The 24989-nt window shown below is 34.4% G+C and overlaps 1 protein-coding gene across 3 annotated transcripts in view; it reads left to right on the top strand.

The window, feature by feature from the left end:
- LOC123580849 (WD repeat containing planar cell polarity effector) overlaps window positions 1-23618 on the top strand; it is a 387009-nt gene extending 363391 nt beyond the window's left edge. For all 3 annotated transcript variants that reach the window (XM_045446220.1, XM_045446221.1, XM_045446223.1), the window contains 2 exons: window positions 15442-15470; window positions 23523-23618. In XM_045446220.1, coding sequence (XP_045302176.1) covers window positions 15442-15470; window positions 23523-23573 — 80 coding nt within the window. In that variant the 3' untranslated portion in view covers window positions 23574-23618. The remainder of the gene's footprint in view (window positions 1-15441; window positions 15471-23522) is intronic.
- Window positions 23619-24989: the final 1371 nt, after the last annotated feature.

Below are 24989 nucleotides of genomic sequence, written 5' to 3'. Positions count from 1 at the left end.
AACAGACATATGAAAAGATGCTTAACATCTCATCATTAGGGAAATCCAAATCAAAAACACAATGAGGTATCACCTCACACCTGTCAGAATGGCTAAAATTAACAACACAAGAAACAACAGGTGTTAGCAAGGATGTGGAGAATGGGGAATCCTCTTGCACCACTAGTGGAAAGGCAAATTGGTGCAGCCACTCTGGAGAACAGTATAGTTTCCTCAAAAACCTAAACATAGAACTAACCTGCAATCCAGTAGTGACACTATTATGTATTTACCCAAAGGATACAAAAATACAGATTTGAAGGGGTGTATGCACCCCAGTGTTTATAACAGCATTAGCAACAATAGCCAAACAATAGAAAGAGTCCAAATGTCCACTGACTGATGATTGGAAAAAGAAAATATTTTTGTATATGTATATACAATTTTGTATATGTATACATATGTATGTGTAGTGGAATATCACTCAGCCGTGAAAAAGAACAAAATCTTGCCATTTTCAGTGACATGGACAGAGCTAGAATGTAGTATGCTAAGTGAAATAAGTCAATCAGAGAAAGACACATACCATATGATTTCACTCATATGTGGAAGAAACAAAACAGATGAACATATAAGAAGGGAGAGAAGAAGAAAGGGAAGCAAACCACACAAGACTCTTAATGATATAGAACAAACTAAGGGTGATGGAGGGAGGTGGATGAGGGTTGAGCTAGATGGGTGATGGATATGAAGGAAAGTTCTTGTTGTGGTAAACACTGGGTGTTTTAAGTAAGTGATGAATCACTGAATTCTACTCCTGAAGCCAATATTGTACTATATATTAACAAACTAAAATTTAAATTAAAAAAAAAAGAAAATCCAATAATCAAAAAGAAAAATAAAAAGAAACAAATAATAAAAAGAAAATGAGAAAAATCACAAATACTCAAAACTTTAAAAGCATACTCAAACATTTATTGGGTCACATATGAAATCAAAAGGGAAATAAGAAAATATCTCTAAAGAAAAAAAATGGACACACAATATATCCAAACATATTGGAGGAAGCAAAAACAGTATTAACAAGCAAGCTATAGCAGTAAGCTTTTTTTTTTAAATGTAGAATAAACAACATAACTTTATACCTCAAGGAACTAGACAACAACAAGCTAATCATGAAGTTGGCAGAAGGAAGAAGTAATAGAGATTAGAACTGAAATAAATAGGAATACATTTTTAAAAAATCAATTAAATTAAGAATTCTTTTGGGAAAATATAAAGTCAACACACCTTTAGGTAGACTAAGAAATAAAGAGAGAAGAATCAAGTAATAACAGAAACAAAAGAGGAGACATTACAACTGATCCCCCAGATATAAAAAGGATCGTAAGGGGCTATTATCAAAATTATACACCAGTAACTTGAAAAACCTACATGAAATACCAAAATTCCTACCAACATACTACCTACCAAGACTGAATCAAGAAGAAACAGAAAGCCTGAACAGACCAATAGCAAATGAGAAAAGTAAAGGAGTAATTAAAAACCTTCCAACAAAGAAAAGTCCAGGACCAGATGGATTCACAGGTGAATCCTACCAATCATCAAAAAAATTAATACCAGTCCTCTCCAAACACTTCCAAAAAGTCAAAGAAGAGGGAACACTTCCACCTATTCTATGAAACCAACACCACCATGATACCAAAGACTGACAAAGACACCAGAAGAGAAGAAAACTACAAGTCAAACATCTCTGACAAACATAGTTGCAAGAATCCCCAACAAAATACTAACAAACTTAGTTCAAGAGCACATTAAAAGAATCATATCCTTGGAATGCGAGGATGGTTCAACATAGAAAAATCAGTAAATGTGACATGCCACATTTAACAGAACAAAGGATAAAATTAACATAATCATCTCAGTACACGCAGGAAAAGCATTTGACAAAATTCATCTCCTTCTCATGGTAAGAAAGAAAAAACTCTCAATGAATCAAGTACTAAAACAAATGCACCTCAACACAATAAAGGCCATTTATGAAAAGGCCACAGGTAACATTGTACTCAACAGTGAAAAGCTCAAAGCATCACATTTAACTTCTAAAACAAGGATGTCCACTTCCCCCCTCTCCAATTCAACATAGTACTTAAAGTATAAGGCAGAACAATTAAAAACAAAAAGTAAACAAAGGCACCCAAAATGCAAAGGAAGAAGTGAAGCTACCTGTTTGCAAATGACATAATCTTAAATGTAGAAAACCTTAAAGACTCCACAAAAAACAGAGTACATGGATTCAGTAACAACACAGGATACAAAACCAACATACAAAAATCAACTACATTTCTATATATTAACCACCTACCAAAAAGGAAATTTAAAAAACAGTTCCATTTACAATAATATTTTTTAAAAAAGAAATACTTAAGTATAAATTTAACCAAGGAGTAAAACCCTTACACACGTAAAACTACAAAACACTGACTTAAGAAATTTAAAAAGGGGGCACCTGCGTGGCTCAGTCAGTTAAGCATCCAACTTTAGCTCAGGTCATGATCTTGCAGTTCGTAAGTTCGAGCCCCATGTAGGGCTCTGTGCTGACAGCTCAAAGCCTGGAGCTTCCTTCAGATTCTGTGTCTCCCTCGCTCTCTGCCCCTCCCCCACCCACACTCTATCTCCTTCTCTCAAAAATAAACATTTTTTAAAGAAATAAATTTAAAAAGAAATAAATGGGGTGCCTGGGTGGCTCAGTCAGTTAAGCATCTGATTCTTGATTTCTGCTCAGGTCATGATTTCACAGTCCTGGGATGGAGCATCACGTCAGGCTCCATGCTGGGCGTGGAGCTTGCTTGAGATTCTTTTCCCCTCTCCCTCTGCCCCTCTGCCCCTCTCCTGCTCACACAATCTCTCTCTCTCTCTCTCTCTCTCTCTCTCTCTCTCTCAAAACAAAAACAAAACAAATACATAGAAGGACATCTCATGTTTATGTACTAGAAGACTCAGTATTGTTAAAAAGCTCATATTTCCTGGGGCACCTGAGTGGCTCCATCAGTTAAGCATCCTACTTTGGTTCAGGTCATTATCTCACATTTCATGGGTTCAAGCACCCATTAAGCACCCATCATGCTCTGTGCTGACATCTTGGAGCCCGGAACGTGTCTCAGATTCTGTGTCTCACTCTCTCTCCTCCCCTCCCCTGCTTGTGCTCTGTGTCTCTGTCTCTCTCTCTCCCCCACCTCTCTCAAAAATAAACATTTAAAAAATTTGTTTAAAAAAAGCTCATCCTGGGGTGCCTGGGTGGCTCAGTCAGTTGAGCGTCTGACTTCGGCTCAGGTCATGATCTCACAGTTCGTGAGTTTGAGCTCCGTGTCAGGTTCTGTGCTGACAGCTCAGAGCCTGGGGCCTGCTTCGGATTCTGTGCCTCCCTCTCTCTCCGCCCCTCCTCCTGTCTATCTGTCTGTCTGTCTCTCTCTCTCTCTCTCTCTCCCCCCCCCTCAAAATAAACATTTAAAAAAAAAAAAAAGCTCATACTTCCCAAAGCAGTTTGTACATTCAATGCAATCTTTATCAAAACCCCAATGGCATTTTTTACAAAAACAGAAGACAATACTAAAATTTTTTTGGAAGTACAGAAAACCCCAAATAGCTCAAAAAATTTTGATCAAGAATAAAGCTGGAGGTATCATACTGCCCAATTCAAACATATTACAAATTTATAATAATCTAAACAGTATGGTATGGGCAGAAAAACAGAAATATAAATTAATGAAACAGAATAGAGCACCAGAACTAAGTCCATGCATATAAGAATCAACTGATCTTCAGTAAGGGTGCCACGAATACACACGTGGAAAAGACCATTTCTTCCATAAATGATGGGAGAAAAATTAGAAATTTACATGTAAATAAATGAAACTGGACCCTTATCTCACTCCATTTTGAATAATCAACTCAAAATGGATTAAAGACATAAACTCAAAACCTGAAACAATAAAGTCTTAGAAGAAAATCTAGGGTAAAAGCTACCAGACATTGGACTAGCCAATGATTTCTTGGATAGGACACCAAAAGCACAGGCAACAAAAGCAAAAATAGACAAATGAGATTAAATCAAACTAAAAAACTTCTTTACAAAAACGAAGTCCTCAACAAAATAAAAAGGCAACCCACAGAATGGGAGAAAATATTTACAGGCCAAATATTAAATAAGGGCAAGTTAATACCCAATATTTATAAATAATTACAACTCTCGGTATACAGAGGAATATTATTCAGCCTTAAAAAAGGAAATCCTGCCATTTGCCACAACATGGATGCGCCTAAAGGACATGATGCTAAGTAAACTAAGCCAGACACAGACAAATCTTGGGGCTCCTGGGTGGCTCAGTCGGTTAACTTCAGCTTCAACTTTAACTTCAGCTCAGGTCATGATTTCACGGTTTATGAGTTCAAGGTCTATGCTGGGCTCTGCACCAACAATACGGAGTCTGCTTGGGATTCTCTCTCTCTCCCTTTCTCTCCGCCCCTCCTCTACTTGTGCTTTCTCTCTCAAAATAAAATTTAAAAACTTAAAAAAAAAAAAGCAAGACATGATCTCAATTATATGTGGAGTCCAAAATAGTCAAATACATAGAAGCAGAGAGTAGAATGGTGGTTGCCAGGGGCTGTGGAGAGGAGGAAATGGGAATCTGTTGGTCAAAGAGTACAAAATTTAATTTATGCAAAACGTTCTGGAGATCTACTGTATGTGACCCATAATGTTTAATATCGTATTTTAAAATTTTCTGAGAGAGTAGGTATTATGATAAGTGCTCTTACCACAAAGGAAAAAAGGAAAAACAACAAAGGGGGTATGGGAGGAAACCTTTGGAAGTGATAGATAAGTTTATGGCAATTATAGTAATGATGGTTTCACAGGTGTATACGTATCTCCAAACCCATCAAGTTGTATACGTTTAAACATCTACAGCTTTTTGTATCACTGCGGTTAATATAGTTTCCTTCATGGTATTAAAAAATGTAATTGAAGGGGCACCTAGGTGGTTCAGTCATTTAAGCATCTGACTTTGGCTCAGGTCATGATCTCATGGTTCCTGGGTTCAAGGCCAGCGTCAGGCTCTGTGCTAACAGCTCAGAGCCTGGAGCCTGCTTTGGATTCTGTCTCCCTCTCTCTCTGCCCCTCCCCTGCTTGCACTCTTTCTCTCTCTCAAAAATGAACAAACCCTACCCTAGGTTAGGGTACCCTAGGGCACAGCAGAAAGGCAGCAGACTGAAATGCCTAGTCTTTCTGTGAAAGAGGCGTATAAGATACCTTTCTTGGCTGCACCCTGAGGGACAGAATTCTAATTTAATACACATCTAAGAGCCAACTGTAATCCTCTCCAGAGATCTCAGAGGGTGGGAACTATCTTCCTGCTCTCCCTCTGCCCTACTCCAGGTCACTGGTGTTTCTGAGAAAGGAGATTGTATACTTGGTTGGTGCTTCAACTTTTGTCTGCTGCCGAGAGGACAGGTTCCTTGATATCCTAACTCTTGGTGACCAGTGGGACCTGCATTCACAGGCTACCATTTCAGAGGGAATGACAAAAACACTCCCAGTCTTCCCATGAAAGAGTCGTGTCTGCATACTTTAAAAGCTACTGCCTGAGGGTTTGTTTCCAATCAGCCTGAATCTATGAGCCAACCAAGATCTTCCCCTTTTGGACTCTGACAGGTCTTGGCAAACCCTCAACTATTGACAGACACTAAGAATAAAGTAGGCTTCTTGGAGAAGCACAAAGGTTTGAGAGACTTGGGTTGAAAGATAAAAATCATTCCTATGAGGTACTGCTTCAAAACAGGGAATGGTAGCTGTTTTATCTAATGCATAGAAACTAACACAGAGAGTCAAGAAAATGAAGAAAGAGGAATAGGTTCCATATGAAAGAGCAAGATGAAACCTCAGAAAAACATTTTCATGAAACAAATAAGTGATTTACCTGATTAAAAGTTCAAAATGACAGTCATAAAGATGCTTACCAATCTTGCCAGAAAAATGTATGAACAAAGTTTATGAACAAATTTTAACAAAGAGAAAATATAGGAAAGTGTCAAATAAAAGTCACAGAGCTGATAGATACGATAACAGAATTGAAAAATACAACACAGAGATTCAACATCAAAACAGATGAATGAGAAGAAAGTAGCAGTGAATTCAAGGACAGGTCAGCAGAACTCATCTAAATAGCAGCAGGAAGAAAAAAAAAGTGCAGATAATTTAAGGGGTTTATGAGAGAGCATCAAGTGGACCAACATTCATATTATAGGAGTTCCAGAATGAGAAGAGACAGAGAGAAGGGGTAGAGAACTTAAAGACATAATAGTTAAAAACTTCCCTACTCTTGGAGACCCACTCTAAAACACATTATAATTGTCTAAAGTTAAAGATAAGGAGGGAATCTTTTTTTTTTTTTTTTTTTTTTTTTTTTTTTTTTTTTTTTTTTTGGTAATTGGTCCAGCCTTGCATCTGTATGTTTTTTTTTTTTAATTCCAGTAAGTTAATGTTCAGTGTTATATTCATTTCAGGTGTGCAATATAGTGATTCGACAATTCTGTATATTTGTCAGTACTCATCAAGATAAGTGTATTCTTAATTCCCTTCACCTATTTCACCCCCGCCCCTACCTACCTCCCCTCTGGTAACCACCAGTTTGTTCTTCATATTTAAAGTCTGGTTTTTGGTTTGTCTTTTTTTTCCCTTTGTTTGTTCATCTGTTTCTTCAATTTCACATGAGTGAAATCATATGGTATTTGTCTTTCTACGACTTATTTCACTTAGCATATACTCCCTAGATCCACCCATGTTGTTGTAAATGGCAAGATTTCATTGTTTTTGTGGATGATTAATATTCCATTGTGTGTGTGTGTGTGTGTGTATATATATATATATATACATATATACATATATACATATATACATATGTATGGATATATCCATATGAATGGATAAAGAAATGGTATATATATATATATATATATATATATATATATATATATATATATATATATATATATACCGGTAGTGGAATTACTGGATCATATGGTAGTTATGTTTTTAATTTTTTGTTTAATTTTTTTTAAGTTCATTTATTTTGAGACAGAGAGAAGGTGAGCAGGGGAGGAGCAGAGAGAGAGAAAGAGAGAGAAAGAGAGAGAGAGAGAGAGAGAGAGAGAGAGAGAGAGAGAGAATATCCCAAGGAGCTCTGCAGGACCAGCACAGAGCCAACTTGGGGCTTGAACTCACGAAACTGTGAGATCAAGACCTGCGCTGAAGTCAACAGTCAGATACTTAACTGACTGAGCCACCCAGGTGCCTCTGTTTTTAATTTTTTTAGGAAACTCCATAGTGTTTTCCACAATGGCTGCACTAGTTTGCATCCCCACCAACAGTGCACAAGAGTTCCTTTTTCTCCACATCCTTGCCAACACTTGTTGTTTCTTGTCTTTTTTATTTTAGCCATTTTGACAGGTGTGAGGTAATATCTCATTATGGTTTTGATTTGCATTTCCCTGATGATGAATGATGTTGAACATCTTTTCATGTGTCTGTTGGCCATCTGAATGCTTTCTTTGGGGAAATATCTGTTTATGTCGTCTGCTCATTTTTTAAATTGGATTTTTTTTTTTTTTGGTGTTGAGTTGTATCAGTTCTTTTTATATTTTAGATACTAACCCTTTTTCAGATATGTCATTTGCAAATACCTTTTTCCATTCAGTAGGTTGTTTTTTATAGTTTTGTTGATCGTTTCCTTTGCTGTGCAGAAGCTTTTTATTTTGATATAATCCAAATAGTTTATTTTTGCTTTTGCTTCCCTTCCCTCAGGACACATGTCTAGGAAAATGTTGCTATGGCCATTGTCACAGAAATTATAACCAGTGCTCTCTTCTAGGATTTTTATGGTTTCAGGTCTCACATTTAAGTTCTTAATCTATTTGGGGTTTATTTTTGTGTATGGTGTAAGAAAGTGGTCCAATTCCATTCTTTTCGGATTGCTGTCCAATCTTCCCAGCACCATTTGTTGAGTCTTTTTCCCATTGCATATTCTGCCTCCTTTGTTGAAGATTAATTGAACATGTAATTGTAGGTGTATTTCTGGGTTTTCCATTCTATTCCATTGATCTATATGTGTCTGTTTTTGTGCCAGTACTATACTGTCTTGATCACTATAGCTTTGTAGTATAATATGAAGTCTCTAATTGTGATGCCTCTAGTTTTGCTTTTCTTTTTCAAGACTGCTTTGGCTATGCAGGGTCATTTGTAGTTCCATACAAATTTTAGGATTATTTGTTCCGTGAAAAATGCTGCTAGTGTTTTGTTAGGGATTGTATTAAATCCGTAGATTTCTTTGGGTATTTTAACAATATTTGTTCTTAAAACAAGGAGAGAATCTTAAAAGCATCAAGAGAAAAACAATTAGTTAAATGCAAGTGAAATCCCATAAGAAAATCAAGATTTTTGAGTGGAAACTTGGCAGGCCAGAGGGAGTAGGCACAATATATTCAAAATACTGATAGAAAAAGACTGCCAACAAGACTCTCTAGCAAAGGTGTCCTTAAGATTTGGGGTGGGGGGGTGTGTGAATGAGTTTTCCAGACAAGCAAAAGCTTAAGGAGTTTATTACCCCTAGACCTGACTTACAACAAATGTTAAAGGGACTTCCTTAAGCTTAAACATAAGGCACTAATTAACAATAGGAAAACATAGGAAAGTATAAATCTCAGTAGTCAAGGTAAATATAGCAAATATCAGAAATAATCTTATATTGTAAAGGTGGTTGGTTAATTACTTATAAATCTAGTATGATGGTTAAAAGACAAAAGTAGTAAAAATACCTGTAACTACAATAATTTGTAAGTTAATATTGAAAACTAAAAGATTTAAATTGTGACATCAAAACAAAACGTGGAAGAGGGAGAAAAGATGTCAGGTTTAGAATACATCTGAACTTAAGCTATTAACTTAAAATAGACCATCTTTATTTATTTCTATGTGATGTGAGATATATGTAAGCCTCATGGTAACCACAAAGCAAAAACCTATAGATACACAAAAGATAGGAGATCTATAAGCCTATTACTACAGAAAATTATCAAATCACAAAAGAAAAAAGAAAGAAAAATAGAAAGGAATAAAGAAATTTTAAGAACAGCCAGAAAACAATTAACAAAATGCCAAATAACTACCTACTCACCAATAAATTGCTTTAAATGAAAATAAGCTAAATTCTCCAGTAAAAAGCCAGAGAGTGGGGTAGCTGGATGGCTCAGTCAGCTGAGCATCCAACTCTTGATTTTGGCTTAGGTCACGATATCACAGTTTTGTGGGTTTGAGCCCCAGGCTGGGCTCTGCACTGACAGTGAGAAGCCTACTTGAGATTCTCCCTCTCTCTTTTCCCTCTCCCACTCATGCTCTCTCTGAAAATAAATAAATAAACTTAAAAAAAAAAAGACACAGACTGGCTGAATGAATGATAATAGAAGATGCATCTATATGCTGCCTACGAGAGACTCACTTCAGATGTAAGGACAGGCAAACTGAAAGTAAAGAGTGGAAAAAATATACTCCATGCAAATGAAAAGCAAAAGAAAACTGGGGTAGGTATACTTACAGCAGACAAAATACACTTTAAGACAGACTATAATAAGAGACAAACAAGGTCATAAAATAATGATAAAAGGACCAACCAAACAAGAGGATATAACATTTGTAAATATTTATTCACCCAATGAAGGAGCACCTAAATACATAAAGCAAACATTGATCAATGTCAAGGGAGAAACAGACATCAATTAAAAAATAGTAGGGGACTTAAATTCCCCACTTTCATCAATTAGATCATCAAAACAGAAAATCTATTCAAGGGGCACCTGGGTGGCTCAGTTGGTTAAGCATCTAACTCTTGATTTCAGCTCAAGTCATGATCTCATGGTTCATGGAATTGAGCCCTGTGTTGGACTCTGCGCTGACAGTGTGGAACTTGCTTGGGAGTCTCTGTTTCTCCCTCTCTCTCTGCCCCTCCTCGATTCACACACTCATGCTCTCTCTTTCTCAAAGTAAATAAACATTACAAAAAGAAAATATTAAAAACCATTTTACTTAAATGACATGTTAGACTAGGTGGACTTAACACACACAGAACCCTCTATCCAAGCAATAGAATACATAGTCTTCTTAACCTCACATGGAACATTCTCTAGGAAGAATCATATGTTACACCACACAAGTCTTCAAAAATTTAAGAGAACTCAATCATATCAAGCATCTTTTGTCACCACAGTGGTATGAAACTAAAAATCAGTTACAAGAAGGAAAGTGGAAAATTTATAAATATGTGAAGATTGAACAACACTGTACCAAACAGTCCATGCATCAAAGAAGAAACCAAAAGAAAAAGCAAATTCCTTGACAAATTTGAAAATGGAAATACAACATATCAAAACTTATGGGATGCATCAAAAGCAGCTGTAAGAGGGAAGTTAATAATGACAAATGCCTTCACTAAGAAACAAGGGGTCAAATAAACAACCTAACTTTACACTTCAAGAAACTAGAAAAGAAGAACTAAACCCAAAGTTAGCAGAAAGAAATAGCAACAAAAAGAGCAGAAAAAAATGAAATGTGACTAAAAAAGAAAAGAAAGCAGAAATGAAACTGGCTTCCCAGAAATTTTTACAAAGGATAGGAGACTACCATGAACAATTAGAATTCAACAAATTGGAAAATCTGAAGAAATGGATAAAACTCTAGGAGCATACAGCCTATCAACGTGAATTATGAAGATACAGAAAAGTAAATTAAATCTCTAATCAAAAATCTCCCCCAAAAGAAAATTCCAGGACCAGATGGTTTCACTGATGAATTCTACCCATTTAAATAAGAGTAACAATCCTTCTGAAACTCCACCCAAAAAAAGTAAAGCAGAGATTTTCAAACTCATTTTACAAGGCCAGAATTACCCTAATACCAAAAGTAGCAATGACACCATACAAAAGAAAACAATAGGCTAGTATCTCTGATGAACAGATGCAGAAAACCTCAACAAAATATTAGCAAACTAAAGTCAACAATAACACTAAAAGGATCATACACCATGATCAAGTGCAGTTTATTCCAGGGATGCAAGGACTGGTTCGACATTTGTAAATCTATCAATGTCATACACCACATTAACAAAATGAAGGATAAAAATCCTATGATTTTCTCAATATATACAGAAAAATCATCTGATGGATTTCAACATCCATTTATGATTTTAAAAAATCTCAAAAAGTGGTTATAGAGGGAACATATCTCAACATAATGAAGGCCATATATGACAAGCCCACAGCTAACATTTTACTCAATGGTGAAAGCTGAAAACTTTTCCTCTGAGATCAAGAACAAGACAAGAATGCCCATTCTTATCATTTTATTCAATGCAGTATTGAAAGTCATAGCCAGAGCACTTAAGGCAAGAAAAAATAATTAACAGCTATCCAAATTGGAAAGGAAGAACTAAAACGCTATTTGCAGATGACTGGTTATAGAAAACCCAGATTCCATCAAAAAGCTGTTAGAATAAACAAATTCAGTAAAGTTGCAGGTTAAAAAAAATCAACATACAAAAATCTGTTGTGTTTCTATGTAATAATATTGAACTGTCATAAACAGACATAAAACAATCTGGTTTACAACTACATCAAAAAGTATGAAATACCTAGGAATAAATTTAACCAAGGAAGTGAGAAACATGCCCAGTGAAAACCATAAGGAATTGATGAAAGATTGAAGACGTCACAAATAATCTGAAAGAGAAACCATGATCAGATTGGAAGAATATTGTTAAAATGTCCATACTACCCAAAGGAATCTACTGATTTAATGCAATTCCTTTCAAAATTCTAATGGATCTTTCCACAAAAAAAGAATAAACAATCCTAAAATTTGTATGGAAGTACATAAGACCCCAATAGCCAAAGCAATTTTGAGAAAGAAGAATCAAGTAGGACTTGAAATCACATGTCCTGATTTCAAACTATATTACAAAGCCACAGTAATCATACAGTATGATACTGGCATAAAAAAATAAGACACATAGATCAATGGAAAAGAACCGAGAGCCCAGAATTAAACCCAAGCATATAGGGCCAATTAATTTACAATACAAGAGATAAGAATGTACAAAAGGGAAAAGATAATCTTTTCAATAAATGGTACTGGAAAAACTGTTACAGCTACATACAAAAGAATGAAACCATACCACTACCCTACATGCACAAAATAGCCTAAAATGGATTAAAGACTTGAATATGAAACCCAAAATAGGAAAACTCCTTAAGAAAATATAGGCAGTAAGAGCCTTGATTTTAATCTTGGAGGCAATTTTTTGGATCTGACACTAAAAGGAAAGGCAACAAAAGCAAAAATAAACAAGTGGGACTAACATCCAACTGAAAAGTTTTGCGCAGCAAAGGACCATCAACAAAATGAAAGACAACCTACTGAATAGGAGAAAATATTTGCAAATCATATATCTGAAAAGGGGTTAATATCCAAAATATATAAAGAACTTGACAACTCAACAGCAAACAAACAATCCAATTAAAAAATGGGCACAGGATCTGAGGTGGTGTTCCCAGGGTCATGAGATCAAGCCTTGCATCATGCTTCACACTGAGTGTGGAGACTGCTTGAGATTCTCTCCCCCTCTTTCACTGCCCCTCCAGAGTTCTCATGTGCATGCTCTCTTTCTCTCTCAAAAAAACAAAAACAAAAACAAAAACTGGGGGGGATCTAAATAGACATTTTTCTAAAGATGACATATGGATATACAATAGGTACATGAAAAGGTGCTCAACATCAGTAATCATCAAAGAAATACAAATCAAAACCCCAGTGAGGTATCTCCTCACCCCTGTGAGAATGGTTATTAGCAAAAAGAAATAACAAGAGCTGGCAAGGATGTGGAGAAAAGGGAACCCTTGTGCACTGTTGGTAGGAATGTACACTATAGAAAAAAATATGGAGATTCTTCAAAAAAAATAATAAAATAAAATAGAACTACCATTTGATCAAGTAATTCAACTTATTTGTATTTGTCCAAAGCAAACAAAAATACTAACTTACAACAGTATCTACATTCTCATGTTCATTAGCATTATTCACAATAGCCAAGTCATGGAAACAACCTTTCAGTGTCCATCAGTGATTGAATATGATATAAATACACAATGGGATACTTTTCAGCCATAAAAGTCAAGGAAAGCCTGTTTTTTCTGACAACATGAATGGGCCTTGAGGGCATTATACTAAGTGAAATAAGTCAGACAGAGAAAGACAGGTATCATATGATCTCACTCATGCGTGGAATCTTAAAAAACAAATACAAAAAACAACCCAACTCCGATATACAGAAAAGAGTTTGGTGTTTACCAGAGATGGGGGTGGTGGGAAAAATGGGTAAAGGTTATCAAAAGGTAGAAACTTTCATATATAAAATAAGTCATGGGTATATAATGTACAGCATAATGACTATAATCAATAATACTGTATCAGGGGCACCTCAGCATCCCATTGACTGAGCATCCCACTCTTGGTTTCAGCTTATTTGGGGTCATGATCCCAGGATCATGGCGTCAGGCTCTGTGCTAGGTGTGGAGCCTGCTTGGGATTCTCTCTCTCTCCATTTGCCCCTCTCCCCTGCTCATGCACTCTCTCTAAAATAAAATTTTAAAAACTAATAGTAATGCTGTATTATATTTCTGAAGGGTGATTAGAGAATAAATATTAAAATTTTTCATCACAAGAAAAAATTCTAATGGCTATAGATGTTAACTAAGCATACTGTGGTGATCATTTCACAATAAATCAAATCATGTTGTATACCTAAAACTAACATAGTGTTACATGTCAATTATATCAACTTTTTAAGTGTAATATCAAAATTTTAAAAATAAAAATTCAAATTTTATTAAACATACAGAGAATTATCCTGTCAAACTGTCATAAATGTTTACAATTGCTTCTTTTTTCCAAGCACAAATAATAAACAGTTAACAGACCAGCAAAAAATAGTTTGATGATCAGCTATTAGTCTTCATCCCATACTTTGAGTACCACTGTTCAAAGAGTAACTCGCCATTAAATTTAGGGAGAAAGCTCATATAATAAATTTGTAATGAAATAACACAAACACTGGATGTGTTTAAGTCAGAAAGATCTAAAGTGTTTTGCAATTTTTGAACTATATAGCTAAGCAAAACATCCCATTCTGTACACAAATATCCCAAAATAGCAAGTAATTTTGAGTTAGTGACAGACAAGTAACATGTATTTTTATAGAAATATAATCATCGGGGAGCCTTGGTGGCTCAGTGGGTTAAGCGTCTGACTCTTGATTTTGGCTCAGGTAAGCCCTGAGTCAGGCTCTATGCTGACAGCACTGGCCTGCTCGGGATTCTCTGTCTCTCCCTCCCACACTCATGCTCGCTCGCTCACTCTCTCTCTCTCTCTCTCTCTCTCTCTTTCAAAAATGAATAAATTTTTTTTGAAAAAAGGAAATATAATCATTATCAAGGCATTTCTTGTTGCCAGGACTACAAGGGGAAATAAGATGCTGCTGATAAGCTTTTAAAAACATAATGTACTTGGGAAGCCAGTCTAAATAAATAAAGGAAATAAATAATAATGTGTTAACATAAGCATAGTGCCAAATGAGTGGTATATGCATACATGCACTAAGGGCTAGTACAGAAACATAACTGGTACCTATAAACACCCACCAATTATACACAATTACTTGTTTCAAGGATGAGAATATATAAATTAATGTCTATCTAATACCATGAATAATGGGAAAATAGACTGTAGCACTATGACATGTGTTTTCTTTCAGTCTAGTGGCATATAAATTTAAGTAAGGATGTCTCTTTTAAAAGCATCATTTAGATATAGTAAGCCAGGACCTAGCAGGTGTATCACTGCTATGAGAGCAAATAACCCATAAGCAAATACAGTATTCTTTTCCCTTGAGGGGAAAAAAGGGGGGGGGGCTTATAAAACTCAACTGAGTTTTCTAGGTAACCACCACTAATCAACTAGAATTGGCACTTAGATGAAACTTACTTGCCAAGCAAGTTTTAAGGTATCATTTTAAGAACAGAAGGAACAATGTAGATATAGTCTACTCATTTGATTTCACTGCAGCTCTTAGCCCCAAAGGTATGTATGAGAATCACTGGTAGTTTCATACTATTTTGAGGTTTGGCTATTGCTGTCTCTTGAGTTTTCAGTATTTCAATTTGTTTAAATTAGGATTTAAAATAGTCCTAATTAAAATATTTCTCTTGCTACTAAGGATATATTAAAAAGTTCTGTTAACAATTTTCAGTAAGGCTTTTTATCAGATGTCAAATAATTAATGTTGCAATATTTTATTTTTAAAGGAGAAAGGAGAGAAGACTACATAGAACAGGTAAAATGCTTTCTCTTACTGTTTATCATTAGAAAATTAAATTCCAAGAGAAAATCATACTATATGTGATTATTTTGAACTCAGAAAAAGATGCCCACTGGTATACATTAATAGGAAAATATTTTTCTAGAGAACTATTCAGTTTTGTAGTATTTCAGGGCTGTAATTATTATTAAAATAGTTATTTTTGAAAAATAAAATTATGCATAATGGAACATGTACAATGAAATTATATACATGGAATTTGCTTCAAAATAATCCAGTGGGAAGAAAGTAGGAGGTATATACATGAATTGAACTCACCATGAGTTGATAATTGATGCAGGTGGGTGATGAGTAAAATAGCAGTTTACATATATTATTCTCTCTACTCTGGTTTATGTTTGAAACTATCCAAAATTAAAAGTTAAAAATAAAAGAAAGGTTTATAATAATAACAAGGTTATCAAATTCATCTTTATTACATTTATGTATAATTTTCATAAGTAATGCATGTTGGGTCTCTCTCCATATTCTGCCATTAAAATATCTAAATTCATTTTGAGGAAATATCAATGCTTTATTATGCCAATTTCAAAAAGGTTAGGTCTAAATCAGAGAAAGTCTCATAATTTTATTAAAAAGTTCTCAGCAGATTGCCATAGTAACTGATTATGAGACTTGAGTCTGAATAATCGTTCTACAATTACTAGCATTATACTTTGGAAAATCATTTCATCTATGTATGCCTCAACTTCTTCATCTATAGAACAGATAATTCCACATACCCCACGGGATTTTTATGAAGGAGTATTGTGACTATGTATGTGGTAGGACTTTGTTAATTATATGGAACTAACTAATGATAGTAATTATTAAACCATTGTTTCAATCTACTTCTTTACAGATATATTTATAATGAAAATAATTTTAGTTCTTGATTTGCTTAGAGAAAAATATTCCATGTTACAGTTGAATACACATTCATATAATCTGCTCTTAATTTGCTAAAGCTTAAAGAAACTTAACTATAAATTTTGTATATTTTTAAATAATTTTTAAGAACACTTGTTAAAGAAAAAAAAACTGCATCCCGTCAAAACTTTATACACATCCACTTGAATACATAAGTGCACAGGACATCCAATCAAGAAACTGATTTCCCAAGGACTTTTCTGGAAGGGTTGTTATACAGAATGAGAGGACTATCAGTTTGCGTACTGAAGTATAGAATGGTTATCATAACTTAATTATTAGGCCACAAGTCTTTAAATTCAGATATTAATACAATTTAAGTTCAGATTAGCACCAATCATATACACGTCATGTTCAACCTTCTAGTTTCTTGTTTAGAAACTTGTTTAGGAAGATACAGATAAAATTCAGATTATAAGAGCCTATCATTATTGCTTACAAAGGTATTTCTCATTCAAAATTTTCATATACTGCATTTTAAATTAGGATTTTATGTGTTTCTTTGTATAATTTTCTTTTAGTAATTTTTTCAGCATATTTCTCTATCACCTATTTATTTAAGTTTAACCAATTGGATATATTCAACAAGAACTAAGTTTTTAACAATAAAACAACAAAAAAAAAAAGAAAGCAAAAAATCAAATAAAATAAATAAAATAATGCTAGTATTTCTCAACTGCTTATTATATTACTGGCACTGGTCTCAATGCTTTAAATATTTTAATTCAGTTAATTCTCACAACAACTCTATGAATTAAAAATTACTATTAGTGCCATTTTATAGACAAGGAAACAGACACAGATATTAAGTAACTTCCCCACAGTTTATAAAGTATACTGCTGGAATTCAAACCCAAACAATCCTCTTCTAGAACAGAGTTTCTTGAACTCAGAGGTACTGACATTTGGGGCGAGATAATTCTTTGTTTTGGAGAGCTGTCCTGTGCACTTCAATTCTAAGAAAATTCTTTGGGTAGAATCTGCTGGGTGATATATAGAGAACTCCAGGTGTAAAGTTCTCTGATGCTTTGAATTAGCTGGCTGTCAAAACATATGTTACTAGAGTAGCTACATTTTTCTCAAATAGTATACATTACTGCCTGCTTATGGCCCTCTCAAGAAAAAGTTTGTTCTTCAGATCCCTGTTTACCTTCTCTTTTGTGAAAAATATGAAAAGGGAATTATGTTCCATGTCTTAACTTGATGTAACTACCATCTGAAGAACAATTTATGTTAGTCTTTCTGAAAACAAATAAAAAAACAACACTCTGACAGTTTTTCCCTGCAATAAGAAGGCAATTCCACAAATGCTTAACTCCTTCTCACTTTTAAAATTTATAGACAGTCTTCAGAGTTACCCTACTAATCTCAGATGTCCTGAAATTTGGGAGATGTTCTCTAATAGATGTGGTACACTCTAAGAAGATTTTTACCCACTTTCTCCAGAACTATTTTGAAATACACATTTAAACAGATCTTAACTGAGCTACAGTTAAGAGTCAATCACAGCAAAGAAAAAACAAATTAGGAAAGTCATGAGTGATTAAAATGGCAAATTTTATGTTATGTATATTTCACCTCACAATTAAAAAGAAATAAATAAAACTACTAGAAGTCTAGCTGGCTCTTGGGAAGATTTTGGGAAGGATTTGTACTGGCAAATGCTGAGGAAAAGAATTTGATTTCTCCATTAAACTTTAATCAATTTGGAAGAGGATAACTTGGGCTTGCATGTCGGAATACAGTTCTAGGTATGGAGCATACCTCCTGTTTCCCACTGACTTCAGTCATAAATAGGTAATAAATTGTACAGTCATATAGCTATATTGTTTTACCTGTACTACTCACTGGCATACTGTCTGGAAAAAATCTTAGACTTGGAAATGCCAGAAACTCATTTTTTTAATGTGGAATTACAACAGATATACCAATCTGATGTTTATATTGCTCTTTTTGTGTTCTTCTATCATCCAACAAGGTGGATTCCAACCAGAAAGAGCAGTATGAATAGAAGAAAGTATATTTGTGTGTCTATGTTGTCAATATGTAAATATTAGGGATATATATACACACACATATATTATATTTACATATACATTTATATGTAATATAAACCTATATACCTACATATATTCATATACTTACATATAAATTTATATGTAATATATGTTTTTACATATAAAACATATACATACATATATACACATATATTTACATGTATATGGAAATATATTTACATACTGACAATTATCCATGTTAACAAGGAGCACCTTATATAACTGAAGTTTAAGTAGTTAATTTGTACAAGTGTGATAAAAGTAGCAATTTTTGGTTGTCACTTCTATCATAAAGCTTTTTTTTTTTTAATTTATTTATTTTGGGGACAGAGAGAGACAGAGCATGAATGGGGAGGGTCAGAGAGAGAAGGAGACACAGAATCCGAAACAGGCTCCAGGCTCCAAGCTGTCAGCACAGAGCCCGACGCGGGGCTCGAACTCACGGACCATGAGATCATGACCTGAGCCAAAGTCGGACGCTCAACCAACTGAGCCACCCAGGGGCCCCTCATAAAGCTTATTAATCTACTTGATGGATAACAACATCTTCATATATTTGTTAAGATGGGAAAGGTGCTAAACTCGTCTCATACTCATTTCTGTCCTCCAAAGGATAATTTTTTGAAAAATATTTTTAAATATATAAACCTATTACCCAAAGAAGAGAGTTAGATAAACCATTAGGTAGAAAACAAAAGGGTCAGCACAGCCATAAAAAGTAGTCATTCTTCATAGATAGGAACCAATTTATCTTAGTATTTCTGACCTGTCTACTTTCTGAAAGATTTGGAGCTGAGTTCACAAAATTATTTTATATACAATATCAAAAATGAAAATAGACAAAGCAAAAATCAATTAAAATTTGCAAAGTAAGAGATGTTGCTGAATATCTGGGCTATTACATACAAACTAAAATGGAGTTTGACTCTCAATTTGGGGAGGCTAAGGTAAAAAGGGGAAATAGGTTTACTTTACTTGGGGAGGCATCATGGTATAATAGAAAGAATGTAGGATTTATAGGCAAACTATCTCAGTTCCACTTTTGTTCCACTACTTTCTCACTGCTACAGCCTATTTATACCTATTTCTTAAACTGTAAAATTGGAACAGTTATATTTAACAACATCATAGGACTGCTATGTCAAATTAGGTAATGTGAAAGCATTTTGTAATTCCAAAACACCATTCATTATTATTGTCTTTACTGACTTAATTGTTTAAAGTATGCAAACAGTAAATGCAACTAAATTGAAACGTTTTTCTAGCACTGGATTCATACTCAAGAATGCCTGGAGACCCCTGAGCCTGCTTGGGATTCTCTCTCTCCCTCTCTCTGCCCCTCCCCTGCCCTCTCTCTCTTGTAAACAAACAAAGTAAGCTTGTGTTAGAAACTAAACATTCCTCAAGTAGAGTTCTGAAAAGGAAATCCTATTCACAAAGAAGTTTTCATTAGAAATCTTCTATGAAAGCTGGAATTATACTGAATCACAACTCAGTGAAGGCTATTCTGTGGAAAGGTGAGAGGACATGTTCCTAGCACCTTCCTTTCTGATGGCTGACTTAACACAGAGAAGGCTAGACAATGAGATAGTTAGCTTATCTATTAACCTCTCTCACACACGTACCAGAAACCTCAAGCCAACCTTTGGCAACTGCTAGATTGTAGTCAACTTAAGATTTTATTTTCTAGAAAGAATATCAAGCAACAAAACTCTGGAATGCTGATTAAAAATAAATCCGTGTATGATACCAAATATGCAAAAAGCAGAGTTAACAGTCTATAGTGAAACCGGATTAACTGGACCACTTGCTCAAGAAAGCATCTCCTGTCACACAGGGGTGGGCTACTGGCATGCCTGTAGAAAAAAGCCTTAAATGACAGAGTAAGGCAATCTTAAGAGTTCATCAAAAAGTAGCCTGTGGAACACATGTTCCTTGTTACTACATTAAAAAAGCTGTAGTGGAAAAAGCACCTCGGAGAAAAAAAAACGAAATTCTAATCCCAGGTCTGCCACTAAATGAGTAATTATGGATAAAACACTTAACCCATGTGAGCCTTGGTCTCCTCATCTGTAAAATGAAAGGACTGCCAATTAGGAAACTTTCTTCTCTCTCTAAAATAGAACACTTCTGGGATTTAACTATCGTTGAAACAAACAAGAAACATGAGACCATTAGGGGAAACCTAATGTAAAATAATGAGATGCTCACTTAGTATTATATATAGAGATATAGATATAGATATCTGTATTAATTGAGGAAGAAGTCAAAATCCAGTTTGTAACAAAGCAAAGCATAACTTGTCTACAGAACTTGATTATCAAAGTCTATGTACTTTAAAAGAAAGTGACCTGGTATCACCCAACATTAGGTAACAGTAATAGGGTGTGGTTTAGAAAATGTACCTAACCGTATGTTGAAATCAAATGAGGGTCTGGGGAAAACCCTTTTGTTGCTGTAAATTATTACAAGAATTAACATGTAGCCATTCAATCAAGGGTGAGCACAGTTTCAGCACTTAATAAAATGAAGATTAGCCTCCATCAAAACCACAACTTTCTATTACCAAACAAAATCACCTCCTCCCAAACTAGGAAATAAAGAAAGCTAAACTACCAATTCTAGTATTTATCCAGAGGCCTAAAATTTCATAAGCTTTGGTCCAATAATTCTATCTCTGCAACTCCATACCAAAGAAATAATCCTAAACACAGAAATAAAACTCATGCCTTGTAATATCTTTTAAAAATTTTCTATCACTGAGTTACTTACTTAAAAAAAGAGGAAACTGCTAACAACACAGATTTTAACCAAAAAAAAAAAAAAAAAAAAAAAGGAATAGTTGAGTAAAGCTACAGTATTTAATGGAATAAAATTAAGCCGTTAAAAACAAAGGCTGGAAGCAATGAAAAGTGTTCAAACTGAGGCAAAACCCTCCAAAATATATAGAATTGTATATATGATTTCAGCTGTGTTTAAAAAAAAAAAAAAAAACAAATTGGGGCGCCTGGGTGGCGCAGTCGGTTAAGCGTCCGACTTCAGCCAGGTCACGATCTCGCGGTCCATGAGTTCGAGCCCCGCGTCAGGCTCTGGGCTGGTGGCTCAGAGCCTGGAGCCTGTTTCCGATTCTGTGTCTCCCTCTCTCTCTGCCCCTCCCCCGTTCATGCTCTGTCTCTCTCTGTCCCAAAAATAAATAAACGTTAAAAAAAAAAAAAAAAAAAAAAAAAAAAAATATATATATATATATATATATATATATATAACGTGGAAAAAAAGAGACTGGAAGCAAATACACGTTAAACCACAGTTTTATATGACTAGTGGGACTATGGGTAAATGTTTATACTTTTCTGTGTTCCAAATTCTATTTAATGAATTGACTTTATTTCAAATAATAAGGAACTGTGTATACAAAATACATTATTTCATTAATCATCAAAATAGTCCTCCAAGTTGAATAAGGACAAGTCAATGTTATTTAGCATGGAACACATTATCATGGAAATCCTGAAATGCCCTGAAGTAAGTCTTTTACAAATAGGATGAATTTTATGAAGTTTTTTTTTTTTTTTTTAAGTCCTGGGAGATTCTTAAGAAGTTATTTCTAAGGTTCCTACTTTTGAGAATTCTTTTTTTTTTTTTTTGAGAATGTAATTCTTAACATAAGACACTATATATATATATATATATATATATATATATATATATGTTCTTGATATATATATGTTCTTGATATATATATGTTCTTGATATATATATGTTCTTGATATATATATGTTCTTGATATATGTCAAGAATATGGTTGAACCAGATGATACATCAAGTATACAAAATCTGGCCTTTGGTAACAGTTACAACCGGATATTAGAGAAATAATTTACCTAGGATTTCTGCCAGTTAGTCAACAAGACCAAAAGCTAAATCCAAGTTTCTTGATGACCATTCTAGTGGTGGAGAAAACAGACTTTGGGATAGTAGCTTATAAGCCAAGAATTGGAACTTATGCTTTTTAAAAAGCTGGTACTTTCAATTTTTTTTTTTTTTGTTTTTAAATTGAAAGCTACCTAAGTCTCCTGAACTTGCCAGCACACACACATAAGCCTCCAGGAATGTTAAATTTGTCATTCTTCTTGTTACCTGTTTTTCCAGGTTGGTATTTTTTTTTAATTTTGTATTATCAGGATTCATAGGCACATGCATACATACATGCTTCCCTTACGTGTCAACCCCACACCTGTTTTCTTCTAGACAGGACAAATTTCTGAAAGGCTTCTCACTAAAAAGAGCTTTAAAGATATAAGTAAGGAATAATTTTAAATTCTTAAAGAGTAATGTCTGCAATTATGACATGTTAGCTTAAGTACTAACCACCATCCCTACTCTCTTTACTTTTCCCCTTTACCATTTCAACTTTAAGTAGGTTATCTCCAAATTTCAAAAATGTCCCCACTGTACTGTTTTTCAAATAATGTCATTCACCTTTGGTGTCATGTTTAAACATTCTCCAAATTCAGAATCTATGATAAAATTTTTTGTTTATCTCTACTTAATGGGGTAGGTGGGAAGGTGAGAAAGAAAGTAAAAAATGGGAAATGGATGAAGTTCATGTATCTCTTTGCAGCTTCATAAAATTTTATGAAGGCCTTAGAAACACCAAAATTAAGAAATAGACTTGGGGAACAGATAGTATTATAAAATCAAAAAGGTACAACAAAAAAATGAGGACTCATAATTTGCAACTTTTTATTGCAGGAGCCTTTACATGCTTCCAAATTTCAACTAACATTTTTCCTTCTTTACCTTTTTATGCTTTGTATATTATTAATCTTTACTGCCTTTTATGAACACCGTATCAAAATTTTAACAGTAAGCTGAATACATGGTTCTCTTATTTACATATATACAGTGCATTTAACTATTTTATTTTGCTTCAATGTTTTCTAATATTTATATTAAAAATATTAAAATATACATTAAGTCAATTATTGTTTAATCTCTACCATAAACATGATTTTAATTGTTTTTATTTGTTTACTTTCAGGAACTTGGAGATGGTGGTTCTCTCAGAATGGTTCACTTTGGTTTGGTATAAACAATGAGAAACTTTTTTACTTAAATAAAACAACACATTTCTCACCTCTAAAATCTTTCATGGCCTGATACAGAGTAAAATCTCCCTATACAGATTAAAAAGAGAAAAGACAATATGAATTAGTTAAGTGTTTTAAATTGAGAGTATTCTCAAGTTACATTTTATTAGTTTCAAAAACATGTAACTTACCAGCAGTGATCCTAAGTAAAAGTCCTTAACTTATTTTCAATAATTAAAAATTTTTGAAGTTTCTTAAATTATATATTATTGGGTATAAAAAGTAAAATATTTAAACTTGGTTCTCCCAAGTATTTTAAACATTTACTCTTGTGAACTTGTTTACATTATTAATTTGCATTATGAATAAGACATTTACTAAGCAAAACTTTCAGCCCAGACCCATTGCTGGGAGGCAGTTTTCTATGGGTCTCTTGAATTATGGCTATGAGGCAAAGTATGCCCCTTGGAGCCAGATACCATCTCCCTCTAGAGCACAGACCAGACATGCTTACTGCCCATTTGAAAAGTTCTGTTTTGGGGGCATCTGGGTGACTTAGTGGGTTGGGCCTCCAACTCTTGATTTCGGCACAAGTCATGATCTCACAATTCATGGGTTTGAGCCCTGCATGGGCCTCTGTTCTGACCGTGCAGAACCTGCTTGGGATTCTTTCTCTCTCCCTCTCTCTCTGTTCCTCACCTGCTCTCTCAAAAATAAATAAATAAGCTTTTTTTTAAAAAAGTTTTGTTTTGTTTTTAAAGATTCTATTTTTAAGTAATCTGTACCTCTCAATTTGGGGCTCAAAGAAGACCAAGAGTCACATGCTCCACCGACCAAGCCAGGCAGTCTCCCTGACCATGTGAAAGAATTAAAGTTCCCTAAACTCAGAGTTCCTAGCTTTTACACAGTCCACCTGCACAAAAATGTGCAGGGGTCATCTGACCTTCTTGACATCACCTCATAGGAATGGGCTTAGGAATCAATGCCCTCCCCCTGCCCACCAAAACTTGACACTATAGCTGTTATTACTATGAGTAATAAACTGTCTTTTATTTCTGAGTCTTGAGCCTCATGTCTTCTACCAGGATGCCACTGTTACTTGGTAATTTGTTACAAGTAGGGTAAAAATCTCAAGCCCTTCACAGTTCTTGACACCCATTCATTAGGCAAATAGCATGTATTTTAGAAGAGTAAATGTCTATAATAATCAACATTTTTTTCAAATGTTGTACATGAGGTAAATTATTTATTTCAATCTTAGAAGTTAATTAGATTGAAGGCTTTTACACTTCAGATTTTTCTCCCTACTTCCTATTCATATGCACCTCTACCAGATGGTATGATGAAGAAAGGAAGTAAAACTCAAATTAGATTTTTCAGTTTGCTACTCCTCTGGAAAAGGTTTAGTAATACATAGT

The sequence above is a fragment of the Leopardus geoffroyi genome, chromosome A3, assembly GCF_018350155.1.
Source record: "Leopardus geoffroyi isolate Oge1 chromosome A3, O.geoffroyi_Oge1_pat1.0, whole genome shotgun sequence".
Lineage (NCBI taxonomy): Eukaryota > Metazoa > Chordata > Mammalia > Carnivora > Felidae > Leopardus > Leopardus geoffroyi.
This window is presented reverse-complemented; position numbering and strand designations above follow the sequence as displayed.